This window comes from Scomber japonicus, chromosome 16 (assembly GCF_027409825.1).
Source record: "Scomber japonicus isolate fScoJap1 chromosome 16, fScoJap1.pri, whole genome shotgun sequence".
NCBI classification, from domain to species: Eukaryota; Metazoa; Chordata; class Actinopteri; order Scombriformes; family Scombridae; genus Scomber; species Scomber japonicus.
The window spans coordinates 19,145,111-19,167,457 of NC_070593.1; the positions used below are offsets into that span (position 1 = coordinate 19,145,111).

Here is a 22,347-nt window from a genome sequence, read left to right on the forward strand (position 1 = left end):
AAATGTGGTTCTATGCAAAAATCTGCTCTGAAGATTCTCATTATTGAACAAATGAAATAAGAGCACTGAGTGTGGAAGAGATAGGTACTTACAGCTGCTCTCACACTTGAAAATTCAACCACAGCACTTCCTTTCTTCTTGGCCGACACAATCACATTCAAAACATCCCCGTACTAGAGGTAAGACATGGGAGAAAAAAAAAACAAAAGTCAAATGGAGGAAGAGGAGAGATGCAAAACATTCAAATTAGTATTTCCTTTCACAGCACAACCCATAACCATGAAAACACAAAGCACATGCAGACACAAAAATTCAAAACACTGGTGATTGTAACAGACTTCTGGAATAAAAGTTAGGACTCAATATGTGTTTGGTTATTAAACTTAATCTCTAATGATCAGTTTCATATGTTTGGGACAGAGCCAGTATACTGCAAAGAACATTCAAGTCACATCATGTATATAAGTGAGACCCTCTATGACATCTTAAAAGAGGAAAAGGGCAATACAGCACAAGGAGTGCAGAGACAATGTTACAGCATGAAGGCTGAAACTAGATGTATCTCTCATCCAGCTCCCTGCCACAGAAACTAAGAACAAGAAGGAAAGGTTGGCCAAAAGGACAGCAGGGGAAAGAGCATCTCAGCCATTCCCTGACCTCTGACAGAGATGGAAAGAGGAGAAGGCAGGCTAAAAGCAGGTCTGAGCAGGGAACTGAGATCTCTACTGAATGCAGTCATTAGCAGAGCAAAGGGTATTTTATTAGTTATTCAGAGTTTGTATCACCTGTAACCGAGGCCCCCTGTCAATACCCTCTTCCAGCCAAAAGCAGAGGCTTGGGAGCAAAGAGGAGGAAGACCGTGACCTTTGCGAATCTCATTCTGTGAAAATCTATCTTTCTGGGAACGGGAAAGTCCAGGAATGCTAATGCTGACTGAGGACAGTCTGGAGCAAGCCAACAGTGACAAAGGAGACTCTCAAAAGGCCTGTGTTTCAAAAAATATAAATATCTTAACATGTCTTTCCCCCCTTAAACGAAGATGTATTACTTTAATCAGCCAAAATACACAAGTCTGCACACGTACGCAAGTACAAGTATACACATACCATACTTTCTTTCCCACACAGCGGTGGCTATTTCTACGTGCCCAAACCATTAACTGTCACTCATTAGAGCTTGCCATGTCAACCAAAATATTTTCCTCAAATTCATTCCCTTTGCTAAAGAATTTAAAAGCAACAACAGTTTTTTTTTTTCCAGTCTTGACTCCAACACAGCCCTCCTGCCTGGGATCATATTGATTGAGTGCGTGGCGTGCGGAGGAGAAATTCAAACGCCTTTTTCCGGGCGGCTTGACGTCATTGACACTTGCCCTATCCTCATTTCAGGCCAACTCATGCCCCACCAAAAGCCCTCATGACAGATCACAGCATAAGGTGGTACATGGTTGCATGAGAAGAGCACATTTCCTAATGCCTCCCTTGGTACTGCTTAATCACCTGGTAAGAGGGGCACAAACAATGGCGTGCATGGCTTTAAAAGGGCACTACAACATTGCCTTCAGCACTTTCACTGCAACAAAACTTAATGGGCCTTGTTTAAGGGGAAGAATAAAACGATCTACAGCGCTGATGTCATGCAGACCTCAAATACGGCTGGACTCTGCAGGCAGGTTTGGCGATCTGCTTAGGGACAGGATAAAAATATGTGTGATATTAACAACAAGATATCAACTAATTTTGAGGATTATCAATTCAGAATCTATTTATTAATAAAATCACCAGATGGGAATGTGGGTTTTGGTTAAAGCAGTGAATTAAATAATGACGTGACTTCACTTCATTGATGAAAAATTATGTAACTTTAGTTACTATAATGCAGTCCTGCTCAATAATTTACAACATTGCCTCCTCCTGCATGCAGAGATATTAAAGCCATGACTACTTTGGTAGCGAAAAAACATCTTACCATATATACTGTATATTATTATATTGCACAACCCTGGATTGTACCTTGCTGTAACTTTGCCCTAACGTGAACAGGTGTGTTGTATGAATCATAAGTAACCCTTGAAATCTACCTTTTGTAGAAGTCTGAAAAGAGTGTCTTGACTGTAGCCTCCATTCGTGTTGTCATCTTTTTTACACTTCCACTTCAACTGAAATAGAAAGAAAACAGAGAAGATAGTTTGATCAGTCAGAAGCACTGACGAAAGAAAGAGGTGCATGATCTAATCAGTATTGCACAATTGATTAAAGTCAGCTATGACGAGAAGGCAAAGCATGCCAGGCAGGCTTGGCTCTGATAACACACAGTTTACTATTACCACCAGGAAAGACTGGTTACAGTTACAGGGAGAAAGATATTGTTGAGCTCTTGGAACACCACCCTGGCATCCCTTGTGAGACCTGCAGTCAATTTCCATTCAAACCAAGGGTGCAGGACAGCTAGAGAGGGTGAAATTTTAACACTTGGGTCCCTGTGCCAGAGAATACACAGTGACACACCTGCTGAACTAACCCTAACCCTTGTTTCTCAGGATTAAGGCAAAGAAATAGCATAATGACTAAGTAATCCAAAGCAGGTCAATGCCCAAGGTGCTCTGTTGAGGGCCAAAAGAGAGGTGGCCCCCCTCTGGTGTGTTGAGTTTTTATTTGAACAGTGGTTACCGTATTTGCTTGTGTAACAATATTTCTGTGTCTTCACTTCAGTCTTGATACTTGCCATATTGTATTGTGTAAATGCTATTCATGTGATTACGTGTGATTATGTGATTACCGTGTAACTATTTTCTGCATAGGAGCACATTCAACAAAGGTAACAAGGCAATTTATGATTTTATTTTTTTTATTTGCTTGGAGTCCTGTCACTAAACACTGATGTGAGTTCCCGTACTTCTAAAATGAGATATTGTGCAACTTCATATCCATTTACAGAGCATAGCAGTGTCTAGCCAATATCACAGTAACTGCTTAAAATAGTATTATAATTGGCAAGCACTAAGTGTTGATTTAGCTCCAGCATTCTGCTCACCGACAGAAGAGAAACAGAAGATTTCTGGGAATGTCTACATAAGCTATTTTACCAACAGTTACAGTAAAAATGTACATTCTCCATCCAAGATCTGTCCCCTCTAACCACTGATAACCTTCTTATCCATTAATCTTCTAATAAGATGGTAAGGTATTTGCAAGATGTTGATGTCTACGGTTTTAGCCAACATCACTGACACACTACTGTGTTCTCTTGCTCCTTATTAAATATGAATATACAGATAGGATACATATTAGTGACCCCAACCCATACTGTCTCTGTCTGCAATTAATATTCACGTACCTTGTGCACATTAAAATACACAATATGACACATCAAAGGAATAAATACTGACAATGAGACTTTAAAGAGTGGTCAAAGGTAAAATGAGGTCCATGTTTGACTTCAAATTATACTATTCCTTGATCCAACAAGGGTCACTTATGTAACCTTCCCAAATATTTTGTCTAAATTAAAAAATCTGGTTTAGCTCTGAATTATTGAAACCAAGTTAAAGGTATATTATGACTTCTAACCAATGAGGAAAACCAATGAAAAAAAAACACTTCTATATTTGTGCCTAATTAAAATTAAATTTGTTGTTGATTGTTATCAATAATCTGAAATGTAATTAATTTGATGTATTTTTAAAACCATGAGCCGTATTCAGCAGCCACTAAGACACATCTCTGCTGTTATGTTCCCATGTCCATGAACGTGACCTGTGATGCTATCAGTCTTATGGCTGCTGTTTGTTTTTCTAACTGAACACACAAACGTCAGGGAATATACTGCTGCACTGGATGGCTATCAAATTTTAAAACCAGATTTGATGTCTAAACACATTAGCTAACATCCCCAGTGTCCGTTAATATGCACAGGCTCGGCCGTTTCCAGGAGGAAATATAATAAGCCCTCTCTTGGCATAGTTACAGGTCTCCTGACGACAACGGGCCAACTCTGCAAGGATAGGCGTTAGAACAGCCTGTACGTGCAGCAGTGAGACAGCGTATGTGGTCTTTAAATAATGAATTACAAATGTCTAAGGTTCCATCAAAATCCCTGAGGAGGTTCTGCAAGTACTTTCACTCACTTGGAGCAGTTCCTCCTGAGTATACCTTTTACATGTTCTTGCAATATTCTCCAAGAATTATATCCCTCATCCTGACCCCTCTTTCCAGTCTCGTCATCTGACTAAAACCTCACAGTCAAAAGACTTGCCTTCAGTTTTGGGGTCACGTTGCTCTTGGAACACCTCTCCACTCCTGAGTCTGAGAAAATATGAGGAAGAGAGAGATGAGACAGTGAAGTGAGAAGACAAAGAAACAATTGTTTTGTTGAAGGAAGATATATGGGACTCAAGATAGGAGTTAAGGGTCTCGTGCAGCTGTCAGCTATTGAAAATTGCCTGTCACAAGTTAAATGTATGGCTCTTGCTACAATCTTACGATCCATTGAGTGCCCCCCGAGATGGAACAGACAGAGTGATGATCCAGGGGAGGGCTGGGGAGGTCTGACTGCGTGCAAATGGAAGAGACTCAAAAGATGTGCTGACCATGCATGAGTAATTGTAATTGTTGAGCCACAAAAAGAGGTTTATTCTAGGGCCAAGACTCAGTACTTTCCTAAAATACCCACACATCCATAGAATTGGTTTACTAGACTCTTAATTTCCTCATGTCTCCAGCATGGAGACACAGAGGCATTAATGCAAAAATATTACCAAGAGGTTAAAAGTTTGATGTTTGAGCTTTGTGTGTGCAGGATGCTTGGCATTTCTATGTTAATCTGCCAAGTTGTCCTGCTGCCAAGAAACTAAAATAGCCTTCTTCAAAGTGTTTTAAAGTTCAAATAAATTCAAATATATATTAAAATATTGTTGTTTTATGTGAATAATATTTGGTGAACCACAGGCTGCGTGGTGACTGCTGTGGTTGGAATGACAGTCTGATGATGGCGGTTCACTCAACTTTCTGGATCATAAAAAGACTTCACTGGATCAAAGTTGACTTATCCAGGGTAAGCAGGACTGGACTGCGCTCGACTGCTCTGTTTAACCAGGAGTGACACAGACTAGACTATACTAGACTAGGTTCAATCTTGGAAATGTAAGTACTTCTCTGAGTGAAGTCTCCTGTTTGCTGCTGCTGTGCTTCTCTCTCTCTCTGGATCTGCTCTCTGACGAGCCTCTGTTCCTCCTCAAGCTGCCTGGATCCCTCCTCTCTCAAACGAGCAATCTGGCCAAAACACACACAAACAACATAATAATGTGCATTAATAGATATACATTCAAGTTTTGAGTGACGGCAGAGTATGCAACTTGACTTTTCATTTAGAATTGTTTGAACACTTTTATTGCTCTCCCATTCTAAAATAGTTTATCTGCTGGTCTGTGTTTCCAGGGGAGTGTGCAGTCCACCTCATTTTATCATTGAAGGCAATAACACCTTGAGATAAGAGTGAAATAAGAACAGTGCCACCTACTGGTTACCTCCTCCTCCCAAAGACATATGGTCACCTAAGTATTTACATGCGTTAAGCACACTTAGCACATGCCGTGACTCATCTTGGAAGCATGTACACCATTTTTATTTATCATTGGCTTCCTGAACAAAGTGCATCAAGTCATGCAATATCATCTAATGGTTTTACTGATCATTATGATATGGCAGTGAAAAAAGCCTCTCTCAGATAGTGCCTTTGTTCCTGACCCAAGTCTTTAGAAGATTTCAACTCAATCAGAAGGCTGCATTTGATGAAAAGCAGAATAAAAGCACCTGGGTGTGTTTCAGTTTCCTGGATGCACTGGAACACCTTGTTCTCAGTGCTTGCCTAAGGCCTACAGTATAGTGACATTTTATCTTCAGCTTTTTACATCTTCTCTAGGACAGTGCATGGTGCAGTATCATCTCTCATATGTCTTTTTATAAATTCTTACCTCTTCTTCAAGTGTTCTAGTGATTTGCACCTCATCTTGATTCTGGGTTTCTGCTTGACGCTCTCTGGATTCCAAATCTGGCATAATAACGCACACATACAGACACACACAGACACACACACAGACACACACACAGACACACACACACACACACACACACACACACACAAAATGAGAGAGAGAGGTGAGAAAAGAGAGAAGAGTGTTAGTATTTGTTAGTATTGTGTTAACTCTGGATTATGTTTCACAACTAACCCTATTAAATATAATATAACCGTTCATAATGTGAATACACCAATCAGTTATACTAAAATGAGTAAACAAACAGCCTTGAGATGCATTGGAATGTGAAAGGAAATCACCTAGTTTAATTTTCTTCCTCTTGTCATCTAGTTTCCTGTTTCTTTCTTCTGCTTGTTTCTTGGCAGCACAAATCTTGTCATAGGCAGCCTGAGAACAGCATTGGACACCAGGATTAATTATGTTTCAGTGCGATTGTGTATCAGTATCTTTGTAACAGGTTTGTAAGCATGAGTGGCCTTACCTTGGCAGCAGCATCAGTGAGCACCTCTAGAGCCTGGGACAACTGGTGGAAGAGCTCAGCTAGAACAAAGTGAGACGAGAAAAGTGATAAGACACCGAACTGATAACACACAAAAGTGCACACGATTTAAGATAAAGAACACTTGCTATAGCAGCAATCAAAAAAGTTAACAATTCACAAATAGTTGCATTGTTAAATCTGTGGATTTTAATTCTTTTACATGAGAAATGGAGGAGAAGTTCATGTTGATGTAAAGTTAGGGAGAACATGACATCTACAGGGGTTTTATGCCAAAAGAGGCATTATGCACTCAGCATGACATCTTCAAACTGACACTGTGACACTGAGTTGATTAAAAAAAGAGACATTATAGGTTTTAAAAGGTGCCGTAAGCCTCATGAAACCTGTTTCCTCTAGTGACTCAGCCCTGCATTCCCACACAAACCCTTGGCCTCCCCATCTATCTTCCATTAGAGCACCTCGAGGGGCCACTGCCGCAATCACCACTACCACGCAAGACTCAGCCTCCCCAGTTGTCATCTAACACACACACAAAAGTACACAGGGAGACCACAATCCCACTCCCAATCATACAACCACCACACTACTGCACTATACTAGCCAGGCTTAATCATTCACTTATGGGAGGCCTGACGGGCTGATACTGTTACTCCCTGTGGGGACTGGCAGTGCACACTAACAGGAGGCTCTGGAGATGATGCTGCCAGCAGAGGTGGTCAGGTTACCTCCACACATATAATGGGCTGGAATGAAATCCAACTGGGGGGAGACCTGCCATGCCCACTAGGCAGCTAAGAGTGTCACAACATGGTGGGCTGAGGGGAAAAAAAGGGATAGTGGGCGGTATCCTCAGTGAAGAATTGTGACCCCCATCTCACCTATTACATGCATACAACCTCCCCCTGAGGGGCTGCAAGTCCCAAGACTTGCTCCGCTCTCGTGCGATAGAGACCAAATCTGTCCATGTGCAGTTTAAGTGTTGAGGCCCTCCAAACCACTTCTTTTCCATTTCTGGGAAACCGACCCCCTGCTTTTGTATTATCCCTCTCAAACCCCCCCAACCCCACCAATTTCCCAAGTTTTTTTTTTTCCTGACATAATCAGGAATTGTCTGAACCAACCAGAAACCACATAAACCTCACTTGAAAACATGCTTCATGACCAGCCTTTTGTCCAAGGTGCCTTTTTTCCCCTCCCGACAAAAAGCTACATTGAGATTTCCCGGTCTAATTGTAGACATGCTGGTTGGCGAAGCCTGCGGAAGGACTCAGAAAGCCAAGGAGGATTGGAGTGTGGAAGCAATGGTGGTGATGCTGGTGTGTGACTGGTTCTGTCGGGCTAGAAAGCCGGGGTGGGAAAGACAGGCGCTGGTTAGACTTCCTGCAAAGTGATGTGGCTTGACTGTCTGGCATTTAACTTGCTGAGAGCGCTACAGTAAAAAAGTACTTGCTGGAGTTTGATGGCCGTTTGGTCAGATTTACCCTCATTTTTCAGAAAACAATACAGAAATTGAATTAAAAAAAAAAAAAAATAATAAAATTTCATCACACTGCAGTTCCATTGGGTAACTGACAGCGCTCTCATTTGTTCACTCACCTGCTTTTGGGTTGTCTGGGTTCTTGTCCGGATGGCATGTCAATGCTTTCTGTCGATAAGCTTTCTTGATCTGGAAGAAAAAGAGACCAACATATCAAAATATGTACAGTAGAGTGGAACATGCTGATTCAGACACAAAAAGAATAAATCACCCACAAATTTCAGCCTTGTGAAAGTTAAATTCTTACTCTACCAATTACCAATTATCTGCATCCTGTCGTCCTTGGCAGAGAAAGCCAAAGTATGAACAAAAAAGGGGAGGGGTGAAATTAGGTGTGCATTTTAATAAAAACCAGGGACTGTGTTGTTTGGATCATATCAACACCTGAAGTGATCCTCTGCTTTGTGTCCTTTTGACATGTCGTTAATGGAACCTAACCACCTGTATCACCCGTACAAGAATTACAAACTATTTCAAGGCCTTTTGCCAGGTTGCAAGATAAATCTATCTTGAGTGGGAGCCTAGTATTAGTCCATCTTCATTCAAACCTAGAAAACAATGTTACAATAACACAACAAACAGTGTGCCATTGTCTCTAATAAATCTGAGAAGACCACCATTAATATCTTAGGCTGGTAGCCAAGACTTTGGGGGTGGTGGGGGGAGGGGGGGGGGGCAGACAACCAAACTGGAAAAACTAAACAATACTTTGGAGCATTGTAATGTCATATAAGGTTTTAGTTACAGCTGATTTTTTTAACTCTGGGTCACTGCGTGGAATGTTAACCGTTCATTGGTCCTTCTAGGGACCAGTTAATGACAAGGTGGTTTTCATTAGATCTCTGCTCCTCTGGAGAGAGAAGGGAAGCAAGCAACTTTCCGTTGAGACCAGAGGGAGCTGTAGAGCGAAAATCCCGAAGCGTTCTGCACACAACCTACACACACACACACTCACAGACAAACACTTTCTCACCAGCCTTAATCAGGCATGCCATGTTTTCACTCGCCTTCCCTGTAGCGCTAATCAATCTCCTGCCAGTATGCTGCGAGCTACAGAAATTGGGAGCTCCTCTTTTTCCTGCCTGGGAAACGTTTGCGTTGGACGCCTTGTCCTCTGGTGTACGCACTGTTTCCCTGTGTGTTGTTTTGCACAATTGTATCTCCAGAACACATGCCAAAGCATACAGAGCTGACTTTACTGGAGTGGGTGGGGGGCAAAACCCAACTGTGAGGGAACTGAGCAGAATGGTGTAATCCATCAGTGTCCAAGCCTTTTTAACAGCAACTCCAATCAGTCTCCATGACAGTCAACTTAGACACATTAGGCTGGATGCCCACTGTCAAAAGCAAAATGTGCATGATTATACAAAAGGGTTACAAGCCTCCAATAAAACCTCTAGAGATGACCATGACTCAGACAACTTCTAAATGTCACAAGTCCTTTCTTCCATCTCTTGGTTACAATCCGATTTTTTTTCTTTATACTTCCAATATTAAATGAGATCTTGGTTCGCTGAGAGGGCTCTGAGAGACTAGACATCATTAAGGGCTATTTAGTCTTGCTGCTTGGCACACAGAGCCGTCCTACAGATCGAGACTGACACGCAGGGCTGTGGACTGGCGCCAAACACATATGCTTACTGTTGGACTAAGCCTACTTCCCCTTTTTAGCCTCCCTCTGTCTGTTTCTCCCTTTTCTTTTCTCAGTGCTCCCTATTATAGCTTTCTCCAATGCTCTTCAAAGATTTTGAATATGGGACAAAAAAAGGGAAATAAAAAACTCATATTCAAGTTCAAATTGTATTATCTTTCATCCAAATACAGATATAAAAATAACAGTGTCATTCCACAATGAGATCAAGGTGAAGCAGAGAAGCATTATGGGAACCACTGACTAACAGGCAGCGATAACAGTTTGAGAGTTTCCAGACTTGAACAATGCAATCAGTGCCTCAAACAGACATTTTGTTTTGTTTTTTAAAGGACGATGGGGTGCTTTTGTGAGTTTCACTTATTTGACCACAAATTTTGTATTCCTTAATCTTTTTGTTAACCATTTCCAAAGCATGTTATATAGTTTTAGTTTTTTTATTAATGGATTTCCCCCCTAACCCTCAGGAAAACACTGTCTGTTGAGACATAAAAGAGGGTCATTTTTAATTAAAGACTTTAGAAGGGAGCCACTTTATTTGACTAACTCATGTAGCTGAGGCCTCATATTATCTTCAAATAAACTTTGTCATTATTTTTGCTCAAAACAAGGACTGTAGATTTTGTCCCCAGTCTCTTACTTTGTAGGCACATTTGAAGGGATCTTCTAATGGTAAGTATGAACAGGAGGGATGACTACAGCATGAAAAACCTGTTGCAATGTTCATTTTGTAGGCCTGTCACTTATGAATACATTTCGAAGTAACTTGACAGTCCCATATTCATTTGAATTAATTCAAATATGCATCCGCATCCCCAGCCACGCCAGGCTGAGTGTGCTGAGTAATATGCAGTCAAATGCACGTCTGTAAAATACTCCTACAGGCACCCTCTCAGATGTTTTGGTGTTGTGACAGTCCACTTGCTGTTGTCCTCCATTTTAACAAAACAACACTACATAAAATTATCTTAGTTTTACTGATAGGTCAGTAGGGCATGCAACAGGTCAAGCTAATAGTGAAGTTTTAGAGCGCCCTCTGTTGGATCATAAGGAAAACTACTTCAAATGGTTTGATGCGCTTGAAGAGACTGCTGCCTACATTTAAAACAGGTCATTGCACCTCAAATATGAACTTTTCACTCCACATTCAAACACGTCTAATTTTCAAACAATAAATGACAGGCATATGATTTGGGCACTTGAATGTTGCTTTTTGACAGACTGGAAAGATTGTGCACCTACCCTTTAATTTTGAAAAAAATGTATGCTGTTCACTGTACTGCAACACACAATACTTTAAAACGTGTAGTAACAGATATCCATGCTGTACAAAACCATTGAAAATCTACGAATGCCTCAAGTAAAAAAAACTAAACAAAAAGAGTGATCTATCTAACTGTGATGTGACATGAAGTGCACATGATTTACAGAAACTGGGCTAAAACCTGGAAGACCACTAACATGGTCGTTTAAGAACTCATCCTCTGTCCTCAAATCACACTCACTCTACTTATCATGTTCTTCATCACCTGCAGCCAGCTGACAAGATAAACATGTCTCCACATCTGCTGTAAAAATAACAGATGTTTGACATTGTCAGGACTAAAGTCTGGCCAGCTGAGCTGTTTGACAAGTCCAAGCTGTCATCATTGATGCTGCTCTGGTGGAGAGCAGCCATGTTGCACATCATCATATTTGTCTCACTGGCTTCAGTTTAAAGATCCAGTTAACACACATGCTTGTCTGCATTTTCAGTTCATTATCCTACCTCATTTTCCCTCATGCTTTTCTCTTTATCTCACCCTCCTTTCTCTTTCTTTGTAGTCCTTTCACTAAATCCTTAACCATGCATGTCTCTTCTGAGCCTCCAGTGCTATTTTGTTAAATTAATATACAATTACCCCCATCAGTGCTGTAACACGCAAGCCTTAATAGATGCTAGAAGACACTGAAACCCTGTGGTCCTACAAATTCGTAGTCAAAGCAGGCCAACTTTTGAAGTTAGCACATTTGTATTAGAGCTCTCAGATCGAGTGACATCTTCCTGGAGGACACAGTAATCCAGTCAATTACAAGAGCAATTATCTTGGTAAGGTTCATCATGACCTTATTGGATTGGGTCTTGAATCAATTACTAGTAAAACCAAGTGAAGAGAAAACCATACAAACTCCTTGGCTAAAACCAACTGTTTGTGTGCTTTCAGATGACCAGAACTGTTAGGGTTTAATTCTCCATCTCTTGCAATTTGAATGATTGTCATACTCTTTCCTTGCCTCATATGCGACAGAGAGTTAACGGTGGAAATCTCAGCTTTTTCCCACGCTTTCATTTGCTGAAGGAGGAACCAAGAAATCAAGAAAAGCCTCCAATCTTGCAGCAGCAGTCCAACAGTAGCATAACAGTTAGTGCCTGGCGAAAAACAGACTCTCTGTGACGCCCTGATCCCTGCCTGCTTCAGTCTTAACTGCATGCCCACATCTTGTCCTCATTACACCAGTCTTTGGTGCCAATTATAGTTGACAAACTGGTCTGGTGTAGCCGCAGCACTGCCCCAGTAGGGCCCATAGCCTGTGTGGCTGATTAGCTGCCTGATCTGCCATGGGCCCATCCTCCTTAATTACAATGCTCTGCCATTTATGGGACATTATCAGCTGGGGGGAAATATTAACAGCACACCAGGGAGAGGAAAAGAGAAGAGCAAGGACAGGGGCAAAGAGGACATGACAACAGAAAAAGAGAGGAAAACAAGGAAAATATTGTTCTAGTGACTCAATGAAACATTGTTGCTGCTACTCTGTGTTCAACTTTCCACATGGCTTGCGAACCTGTCCAAATTTCCTCTATGTCTGAGAAATGTATTTCAATAATGACACTATGTTACCTTTTAATTAGGCCTAGATTGTGTTATTATGTGGTGACCGCACACATTTATCAAACATGATTATTCTTACATGACATGGGAAGAGGTTTGGTGTCTGGTGTAATTCATATCAGTGGCAGGCAGATCACTGCACTGAACATAAATCAGCAAGACGAGGGTGTCTGGTGTTGACAGACCAGAAACATCTATTGACCCCAGATCACATCAGCGATGAAGTTCTTCAGTGTGCAGAGGGGGTTTTCTCTGAACTGTGAAACACAGATCGTTGTATTAAACATAAATTTGATGCTTTTACATGCGCCCATGAGCCCTTACGTTTTAACATCAGGAAAATATTCTCATTACACGTGAAGAAAGAATTACAGCCAGTCAGCACAGCACAGAGTAACTCTGCAATCTAAGTGCCCTAACCAAAAAAGCAAAGAAGTAACTTGTCATTGTGCTATAACAGTGTAATAAGTCACCTGTTTTATATAATCCAGGCATGTAGCTGGTGCATTAACTGCAACAGATCAGGCACAATCCTATCTAAAAAAGGTGAATAAACACAACATTTTGTGTGGTCTTAGCTGTTGACATTGTTTCACCATGTAATCTGTGGTAGGTAAAACACTCAGGCAATTATTACCTAAGCCCTGCAGCTATTCATGAGCACAACTCTTTAAATGGGCGGTTAGCCTTCAGCAACAGCCTCCCTTAGCAGTACAAGGATAAATCAAACCCCAGTCACCCATAGTCATTAAATCATAGGCTCTGACATACCAGCTTCTCCGGCATTTATCAGCCAGCCATGCTCACGATACAGTCAACAACAGTGATAATAGAAAGAGATGCTAAATAGAACCAGGAGGAGATGCAGAATGCAGATGCCTTACGTCAAGTCATTGTTTTACAAGCTGTGGCAAAACCCACATAAACAGGCTTTGGGATGAGCCTCGTCCCTTCTCTGTGATAAACAACATGCTTGATAGTGGTGGTAGAACAGTGGGCCAAACAACTGGGATAAGTAGCCGATCTGCTGACAACTGTCTTCACACACTTGATTGATTTTCGAGCCCTCTGGGGCTCAACGCAATACACACACAAACCCTTGCTATCTCTCTCGGCCATCAACAGACCTCACCGAACCAACCTTCTGCACTTGGACTCATTTCCACACAAGCCACAACCACTAACTTCCTGCAGCATAATCCTCCAGAGAAGACAGGACTTTGAAATCCAATTAAGAAATTAACTTCTTCCCTCATTTTGGCAGCAATTTTAATTTCCCTTCTGGCCTGCGGATTTTAGATGCCAGAAACTGTGAGAAGAGGTGGTCGTGGGGGAAATGCTCGATTCAGGATATCATGGTGAACCACTCTGGGCTGGGAAATGAGATGGAGAGGAGAATGGAGGAAACTTCCCAGAGAAAATTCAGAATCCACACAACCACAAAGTGTTATTTATTCTTATTTTTCTGTCACAATTTATTGGACTGCAGCTCAGTTTATTTTCCTTTTCAGTCAAAATATAATCTTGTGTTTTTTATCTCAATTTTAAACTATGATTATTCTAGTATGTGCATAGATTTAAAATGTCTTATTGTTTATTTAATTTTAGTACTAATTTGTTTAGATTACTACTATCAATTATATTTGTATTCTTCTATGTTGCACTTGTGGGGCCAAACAGCAAGGCACAGTCTTTGTACGCTTGACAACACTTGGTTAATAAAGACATTTGGGGGATGTCTGCAATAGGCAGAGGTGAGCAAAGAAATACAACCTTTTGTAAATAGACTGTCTACAGTATTATTTTATCATTTTTTGCCTTAACATTACTTTCAAGGCATCATCAGACATATCTATAATACGAATGAAAAAGTTTGGACATACTCTCTCATTAAGGTTAATGAGTGATGAGTGTTGAGTGACAAACCCTATGTTCCTATAACATCCATACAGTATGAAATGTACAGGTACCTCTAGTTCAAATGCACACTTGAAGAACAAATGATTATACTAGAGACTGAGCTGATGTCACGTCGCCACCTAGTGTCCTTTTCGGTGTATCACAGCTCTGTGATATAGCTAATAGCCGGGTTGTCTGTGTTTTGCTTAGGCGCCACTGGTCCTCAAACCTTTTTCCTCACGTGGCTTATGTTGCTCTGAACCGAAAAAGCAACGTTAACTTATATACATACACACACACACACACACACACACACACACACACACACACACACATACATACATACATACATACACATACACACACACACAGCAGGAGGATAGCATGGAGCTACCCTCCTGCTTAATGTTAGCCTCCTGGTTTACAAAAACGTCCCTTTTAAACGCTTACAGTCACTCCCTGTTCAAACACAATTGCTTCTGAAATTTAACCTTTCATTAAAACATCAGCGACCATGAAGAGTTGTTACTACAAGTTGCAGTGGACGGTTTATGACTACCTAGCTTCACAGCTAGCATATAACATACACACCTCTTTCGTTGTGGCAGTGCTCTCAATACCGAGCAAACCATACAAGTCCAGCTGTAGGATATCCTTTGCCTTTCCGGACATCTCTACCTACGAGACGAGCTAATGACTAACACGAAATTAACAATTCAACAAATACAAAACGATCCAACGAGTTTGTTGTTGTTAGCAGCAGCATGGGTTTGACGTCTACCCTTCGACCTTTCACTTCGGATGAGCAGTGCAACCTGGGAAATGTAGTTTTTGTGGTGCTGCTTGTTCTGGGATGCCGTACAGAGAGAGTCTCAGATAGCTTTTGATCTTTACTGTACTTGAGTATTTGCATCTAAATGTAGGAATTTTAAATCTTAAACTTTGAGATTCGTGGTTAAACAGATTATAGATGGAATAAAAATGCATTTTGTGTGTGTCTCAAACTAATGCAATTTTCAAAAACAAGCTTATTTTATCATGTCACTAAACTTTTCAAACTATCAGACTAAGCCCTACCAAACCCTAACCCTAACCCTAATTGATTTATGAAGATAATGATAAGTGAAAGTAATAATATATTTTTTTTTCCCATATCAAAACATACCCATAAGAAAACGTAGGCTACTTGTTAGAATAAAATCCACTTAAATCTGCATATTAAAGAGCTGTGCCATAACTTTGTCTGTGGCAGCATATTTTATATATACATATCTGCCCAGCTGTAATGTACTCAGCCTATATCTAATTGTTGATCAGTCCATAGTGCTCTCTGCTGGGCATATTATGTAATAGCAACGAGTTTTTAAATTGCCTCATGCACATTTTCAGTGGTATGCTGCATTTATATTTTATATAGGCTATTTGTAAACATATGGTATATATGTTTACAAATAGCCTATATAAAACATACTAATATATCTGTGATAAGCCTATATCAGCTTACCAGTGTATCATTCCAGCTCTACAGGAAATATAACAGTGTACATGTTGTGTTTTCATGTTGAGCAGCAGGGCTCCACCTGTGTTTACATTTGGATAATGGTGTAGCCTGCAAGATGTCAGTTTTACTTTGTTAAACTTGCTGACACCCTGTGCCAACGGTTAAATGTCAAGTGGAAATGCAGAGCCTCCACTTAGACTACATGAGGCTAGTTGTAGCAATATTTATGAAAAAGAAATATTGTTATCTCTATACAACAGTGACAAAAGATCAGACTAGCTGTTTCTTCATTCAGTTATCCTGTATAAAATCATAGCATCAGCTTGACTCACATAGGGGCCCTTGGGACAAAATTTGTATGATTTGTCTAGCAGTCATTTTTATTTAATAAGGTAATGAAATTGCAAAAAAAAGATAGGCTATATATACCCATCTTTTTAACCAAGATGATAGTATAGTTAGTAGTTAATATAGTTGCAACATTTCATGTAGGCATTTGGAGCTGCAGAATCAGGAACATGTCCTAACATGTGCTGAAAGATCTCCTTCATCAACCAGATTCTTGATTTTAGCTCAACCGTAAGGCACTATCTACTCACACACATAAATGTTACATCCATCTGCTTCTTATGATATGGTACTCCATACAAACTTGAAAAATACCTGGCCAGGGATTTTTCTTATTTTAGTGGGAGCACAATTTTTCACACTCTTCGCTCTATGCCAGACATTGTTGATTAAATGGAAAATAGTGCACGTTGCACTGGATATAATATCAACCTACCAGTGTATCAGTCAGTTCAACTTTTTAACTTAAATCAGTGACTATTCATGTAGCTGATGCCATAAGAGCCCAGTTGACCTTTATGTTCTGGTCCCACCCTTTCATATTAGAAGTGTGTTTTCAAATTACTTGATGAGTAAGCTACAATCAGCTTACAAAACCAGATTCTTCATCCACAAATCATCAGTCACAAACTGCTCTCTCTGGGTTTCTCCCTGAGGCAACAGGTCTACCCAGACCCAAATGAGATCTTATTGTTTTCCAGACCTTTATTACGATATGTCTGATATTGTTTCATTAGAAGAGTTCTGATCCCCCTTCTCACTATTGCTGGATTCAAGATACATTGTATTTCATGAGGTTAGAAAAGATAATGTATCATCTCCAAGGACGAGTTACTAAATCTGATTGCATTTGGCTTCCAGTCCTGGAACATGTTGAACAACACTTCAGTCTTCTGTTTCTTTACCCCATAGCCTTCATTCAAATTCAAATTCCTTCCCTCCTTATTTATTATTTTATTTTTTTGTCCTTTACTTATGTATTCATTTTCTGCTATTTGGAAGGGGGGTAGTTTTAATCCAAGGTTCCAAAAAACTTTGGATAAAGGGGGGGGAAAGTTAACTAAAGGTTATAAAACAGCTACTGTAGATGTTATTTGTTATTTGCAAACTGAATTATTATGATCAGTCTTACACTTTAGGATGAATGTTCATACTGCCTGGTTGTGTTACTGTCGCAGAGAGGATGCTCGGCCCATCATGTCACTAACTTGCAGGACATACAGTATATGGAAAATCCCACAGTCACTGACACAAGACACACCCTCATTGTTTACCATAGGTGAAAGATTTTGTAGCTTTTGAAGGTTTGGGATCTGTTACCAGATACCTTAGTTTACACCTAAGAGTACATTTAGCTTCCATTCTCCATTTTCCATTCTCCTCTTACTTTTAAGTTGTTAGTTTGGTTTGGTTAGCCTAAAATCATTACTTGTTTGTATAGATGCATGAATGGTGATGAGACAAAGACATTGACTTTGAAGCACTGTAAGCTTGGCTCCATGATCCTGTTCAACTAGCTCAACTAGAGGGTTATGGTGTAGCCTATTCATTATAACTTGATAATATTTGCTCAATATCTTTTGATGCTCTGCTTAAACAAAGCAGACTCAGGTAGCCTAGCCATTGTTTTCACTACAACAGGCAGAAGTGTAATTGTCCTGAAATACACTCTGGTGTAACTTGAGTGCATGCTGTTGATTTCTCAGTGATCCCTCTTATAGCAGCCCCATTTGCTTCTATTTTAAACACATTTTATGATGATAACACTTTGGCTCAGGGGACCTAAGGCAGCACAATACAATTCCTGAATAACTACCTTTCTCTGAGACAAGCTAAATAGCCCCAAGTCACAGGGGGAATGATACACAGTACTACAGTTTGTCAACAAAATCCAGTCAAGATCCAAACAAAAGCCATGGTCACTTATGACCATGATGAAATGAAAAAGTGTTTTGAAAATGTGTATTTTGCAGAACTATCCATATCCCAAACAGTGAACAGTGAAGAGAAGCTAAATAAAGTTACATAATTAAAAGTCCCAATAATCACACATTGACTGTTGCCTCACCCTAACTTCTTTGTCTTCGCTGACCTTAAGAAAAAATGCAAGCACACCTCAGACAGTTATGAATTCCATGAACTTAGGAACAGTATTCCTTTGGTGTTTTTAGTTACTAGAATATTTTATTCATTAAGAGACATTTTGCATCTTAAATCCAGGATCATTAAAAAATGACTGAAGTGTATTTATGCTCTGTTGGTACAGACTACAAGTTGTCTTATGGTCCTTTATCCATGTCCTTTTATCAAGAATGTAATGTGTCGAGTGTGCTTTGTGGACGATGATAAATTCATTATCCCTGAAGCAATGTAAAGGGTTAGGGTTAGGGAAAGATTACATCTATGTGCCTCCAGGTTATTTCTGGATGCTGGATTGTAATCTCATCTGATTCAAATGACCAATTTAAATTGACTAGATATGGGAGGAATGACGTAGACCAGTGCTACCTCTGAGATAAAAAAAGATAACATGAATCCATGATGAAAAATGTTGGAGCATTTTACAGTGCCCCACAGACCTCTGCAGGACAGTCAGACACACATTTAAGGTATATAGGCATTAGGACTTCAGCTATAGCTATATAAGCCACATTAAATCAAGAGTATAGGACTATATACTGAAACTGTGACTGGTTAAGAGTCGTGAATTGATGAAAGGAATCTAGTTAATTTTCCTTCAGCAGTGACTGCCTGCCTGAGGTCATGTCCAGCTGAGGGGATGGGGAGTGTGGGAGGAGGGCCCAACCACTGGCTGCATTCAGCATCACAACCAGCTGCAAGTCAGACAACGACAGTCACATCAAAACAGGAAATTGGGCGATTGTGCCTTCAAAATAAAACGATAAACCTAGAAACCTCTTTGAGCGCGTATGAAAAATAAACCGATCTAGGTGTGAAAACATTTGTGGCATCTAGCAGAACTGACTTGGGACTTAAAATAATTTCTACAATCGGTAACTTTCATGTAGGCCAAAGATATAACTTGTGTTCGTGCGACATTTTTGCGCCAACCTGAGTTTTATTATTGTGAAAGTTGTGACCAGATACTTCAGCTCAATGTTGCTGCTGGCTTCACACTGCCAGTGTTTCACTAGTGAGAGTGAAAGCTCAGGGGCCGTAGCGATTTGAAAGCGGTACCATGCGCATACCATACAGTATTTGACCTGCCACATAGCGCCGATTTTCTTTTTTTTCCCAGGGGTCCATGTTTCCATCTGTTTTGAGAGAAAAAAAAGGTCGCCTGGGTGTCTGCTGAGCGCTCTCCCATCTGAAACACGCAAGAGGACGCGACTCTCCAAGTGAATTTATATGGAATAAATCCAGGTATGGCATCAATAACACTAAGCCTGTATATGATCTGTAACGGCGCAACAGTGCATTAAGATGTGACAGATGTGTAACAGCGACAGTGATCAGCGTTGTCATTATGTTTTTCTGGTGTCTACAATTAAGACTCAGTAAAGGAGACGAGTCCCGTTATGTCCCCTTGTATCTGGGAAAAGAAATCGCAGTTTAAAGTAACGGTGTTGTACTATTAATGTCGCAATTTCAGATCCTTTTCAGTTATTGTGATAATGCAGATTGTGAAAGTGGCAACCGGATTCTGGTGTTAATCTTGTCGATGCCTCCTGGAGGTGGTAATCTGCTGTTCCCTCAAAACGTTGCCTTGGGCAGACTGAAGGAGAGAAGCCTGTAATGAAAAAAAAGTGTTGCCACATTCCTCTTTAATTAAGCTTTACATAAAGGCTGCATTTTGACCAAATGGCTTGTCACTCCTGTTTGTTTTCAATGTGCAAATCTTGAATCAATCTGACAATGCTGCAATAATGATGTAGAAATCCCCAAAATAGTCCTGGAACTTTAATTACTTCAGGAAACTACAGGACATTGCCTCTCCAAAATGTGGTTGTGTGGACATTGCAGGCATGTCGGTCACTCCCTTAAATAGCAGAGAACGGGAGGTTAGGATGTCAGTTAAGTAGCTACCAGTTTTTGGAATACTGTACAAAATTGTAAGGTTTTGATAAAACCTATATTTTCTTTTTAATAATCTATATTCAAGCTCTACACTACACGATCCATGTGTTAATTTATGTTTAATGTGTATCAAGACAATTATGTCAGTGGTCAAAAGGTTCAATCCACTTTCACAGTTAGTATCATCCTATATCTCCATGGTAATCTGGCATTTCAGTGGAAGAAATACAAAATGATTTGAAACATGTTTAAATGGTCCATGAGATTGAATTCATAGTCACTAAATCTAATTAGTCAATTACTCAGTTATGATTATGGGAGCATTATTCTCCTGCACAAGCTTTCCATATGTCTCAGAGGAAGGAAATTGGTGGAAATGTCTCTGCATATTCAGAAGTGTCGATGCTGTACAGTAGCAGTGGGCTGCTGTGTGGGCGACTGAACCAGAGGACAGATGAGTAGGCATGTCCTGTGTGCAGTGAATCAGGCTGCTATTAGCAGTACATGTGGGAGCTCTGGCAGACAAGGTTGGAAAAAATGTAAGTTGCTTATATACCAGTGTGCAGAAAAATATGCAAATGTTGTCTTAACCTTTGACTTTTGCTTGAGATGCACAAACAGCAGTTTGGTCATAAATGGAATATCCCTTTATTCCAGATCAACACTCTTTGGAATGAAACTGAAATTACGAAAGAGGAACGGGAGTTGTCACACCCACATATTTTTCTTGAACCAAGTTTCCTGTCCACAGAAAGTTCTTTCCTTCCTCCTGGAAAGTTCCTGATCATGCACACTATCTTCTTTGAAGTATTGCTCTAAATAGAATGAATCAAACAAAACTCTCAGTGCATTTCTGTGAACTGTTTTAGCTTCACAAGTTCTCTGTGACTGTAAAAATTTTCCAGATTACAAGTATAAACTTGCAACATTTGTTCCCTCCTCACACTGAACATGAGAGTACAATGTGTAAATGTGAGTCAGAAAGTGCCAAAATGGGTGTCTGGCTTGATCTTATTTGCCTAAATGGGGATGGGAGCATTCCACCCATTTCATGGCTAATGAACACAGCTCTATTGAAGAGTATTGAGAAGGCCTATTGTAAAACCCCATTGTCTGTCTGCTTGCTGCCACGGTAACACTCTCACACTGGCAGCAGAGCTAATGCTGCAGTTAGAGCTGACAAATGCCTCACCCGAATATATCAGAAAAAAAACATCAGTTTACCTTGACTCTGCATGGGGATTAGAAATCCAGTTTGTCAGATTTTTAACAAGTCAACACCAGCAGGAGCCATTTGCAAACGGCTCCTAGTGGTGTTTGGTTTAATCTCTAAACATACACACAACTTTAAAAAGAAGCAGTGTGAAAGAGCAAGATTCTTGAGGAGGGTCTTACATTGTCTATATCAAGATAGGGGAAATGCAGAAGATATCATTCCTACTAGGCTTGCCAATGCTCCCAGAGTGATCTTTCTGCAAAGCATTGTGTTGTTCATGCTCATCACTCAATGCCTCTTCTGTAAATCTTATCCTTGCCAAGTAAGACAAAACAACAGGAGACCGAAGGACTAAAACACTTGTCCATTCATGCTTGGCCACCTAATCACAAAATGCAATACAGAGAAAGTATTTTTAGATTTTTTCCCTTTTTTGGGCTGAAACCTCATGTTGTTGATTTTATTAGCATGTGGGAACTTGTTTATACTAGTGATGGATGTCTTAGAAGTTTCAGGGGTGGGGAGCCAGGTTGGCAAAAGAAGGGACTGTACTGTGTTTAGAGTTGAAAAGGTTACTTGTAGAATCAACATGTGCATTCATGTCAGTGTTGAATATATTTGTATATGTTTTTAAAGTGTTCTGCCTTCACAGTAGTTTCTTTGTAGTAGTGTAGCAAGTGTTCCTTGCTAATATGCATGTTTTCAATGGTAGAATCCCAGATGAGCTCTAGAGATGCATTTATTCATA

The 22,347-nt window shown here is 40.2% G+C and overlaps 1 protein-coding gene across 2 annotated transcripts in view; it reads right to left on the minus strand.

The window, feature by feature from the left end:
* Positions 1 to 15,271, minus strand: part of dnajc17 (DnaJ (Hsp40) homolog, subfamily C, member 17) — a 33,797-nt gene extending 18,526 nt beyond the window's left edge. The window contains exons 1-9 of one of the 2 annotated variants that reach the window (XM_053335604.1): positions 9,051 to 9,143; positions 8,133 to 8,202; positions 6,516 to 6,574; positions 6,334 to 6,421; positions 5,972 to 6,048; positions 5,150 to 5,270; positions 4,255 to 4,304; positions 2,081 to 2,158; positions 93 to 173 (exon numbers count right to left, since the gene is read on the minus strand). In XM_053335604.1, coding sequence (XP_053191579.1) covers positions 93 to 173; positions 2,081 to 2,158; positions 4,255 to 4,304; positions 5,150 to 5,270; positions 5,972 to 6,048; positions 6,334 to 6,421; positions 6,516 to 6,574; positions 8,133 to 8,202; positions 9,051 to 9,068 — 642 coding nt within the window. In that variant the 5' untranslated portion in view covers positions 9,069 to 9,143. Of the gene's footprint in view, positions 1 to 92; positions 174 to 2,080; positions 2,159 to 4,254; positions 4,305 to 5,149; positions 5,271 to 5,971; positions 6,049 to 6,333; positions 6,422 to 6,515; positions 6,575 to 8,132; positions 8,203 to 9,050; positions 9,144 to 15,087 lie in introns of those variants that run through there. The other variant, XM_053335603.1, reaches the window with a different exon arrangement.
* Positions 15,272 to 22,347: the final 7,076 nt, after the last annotated feature.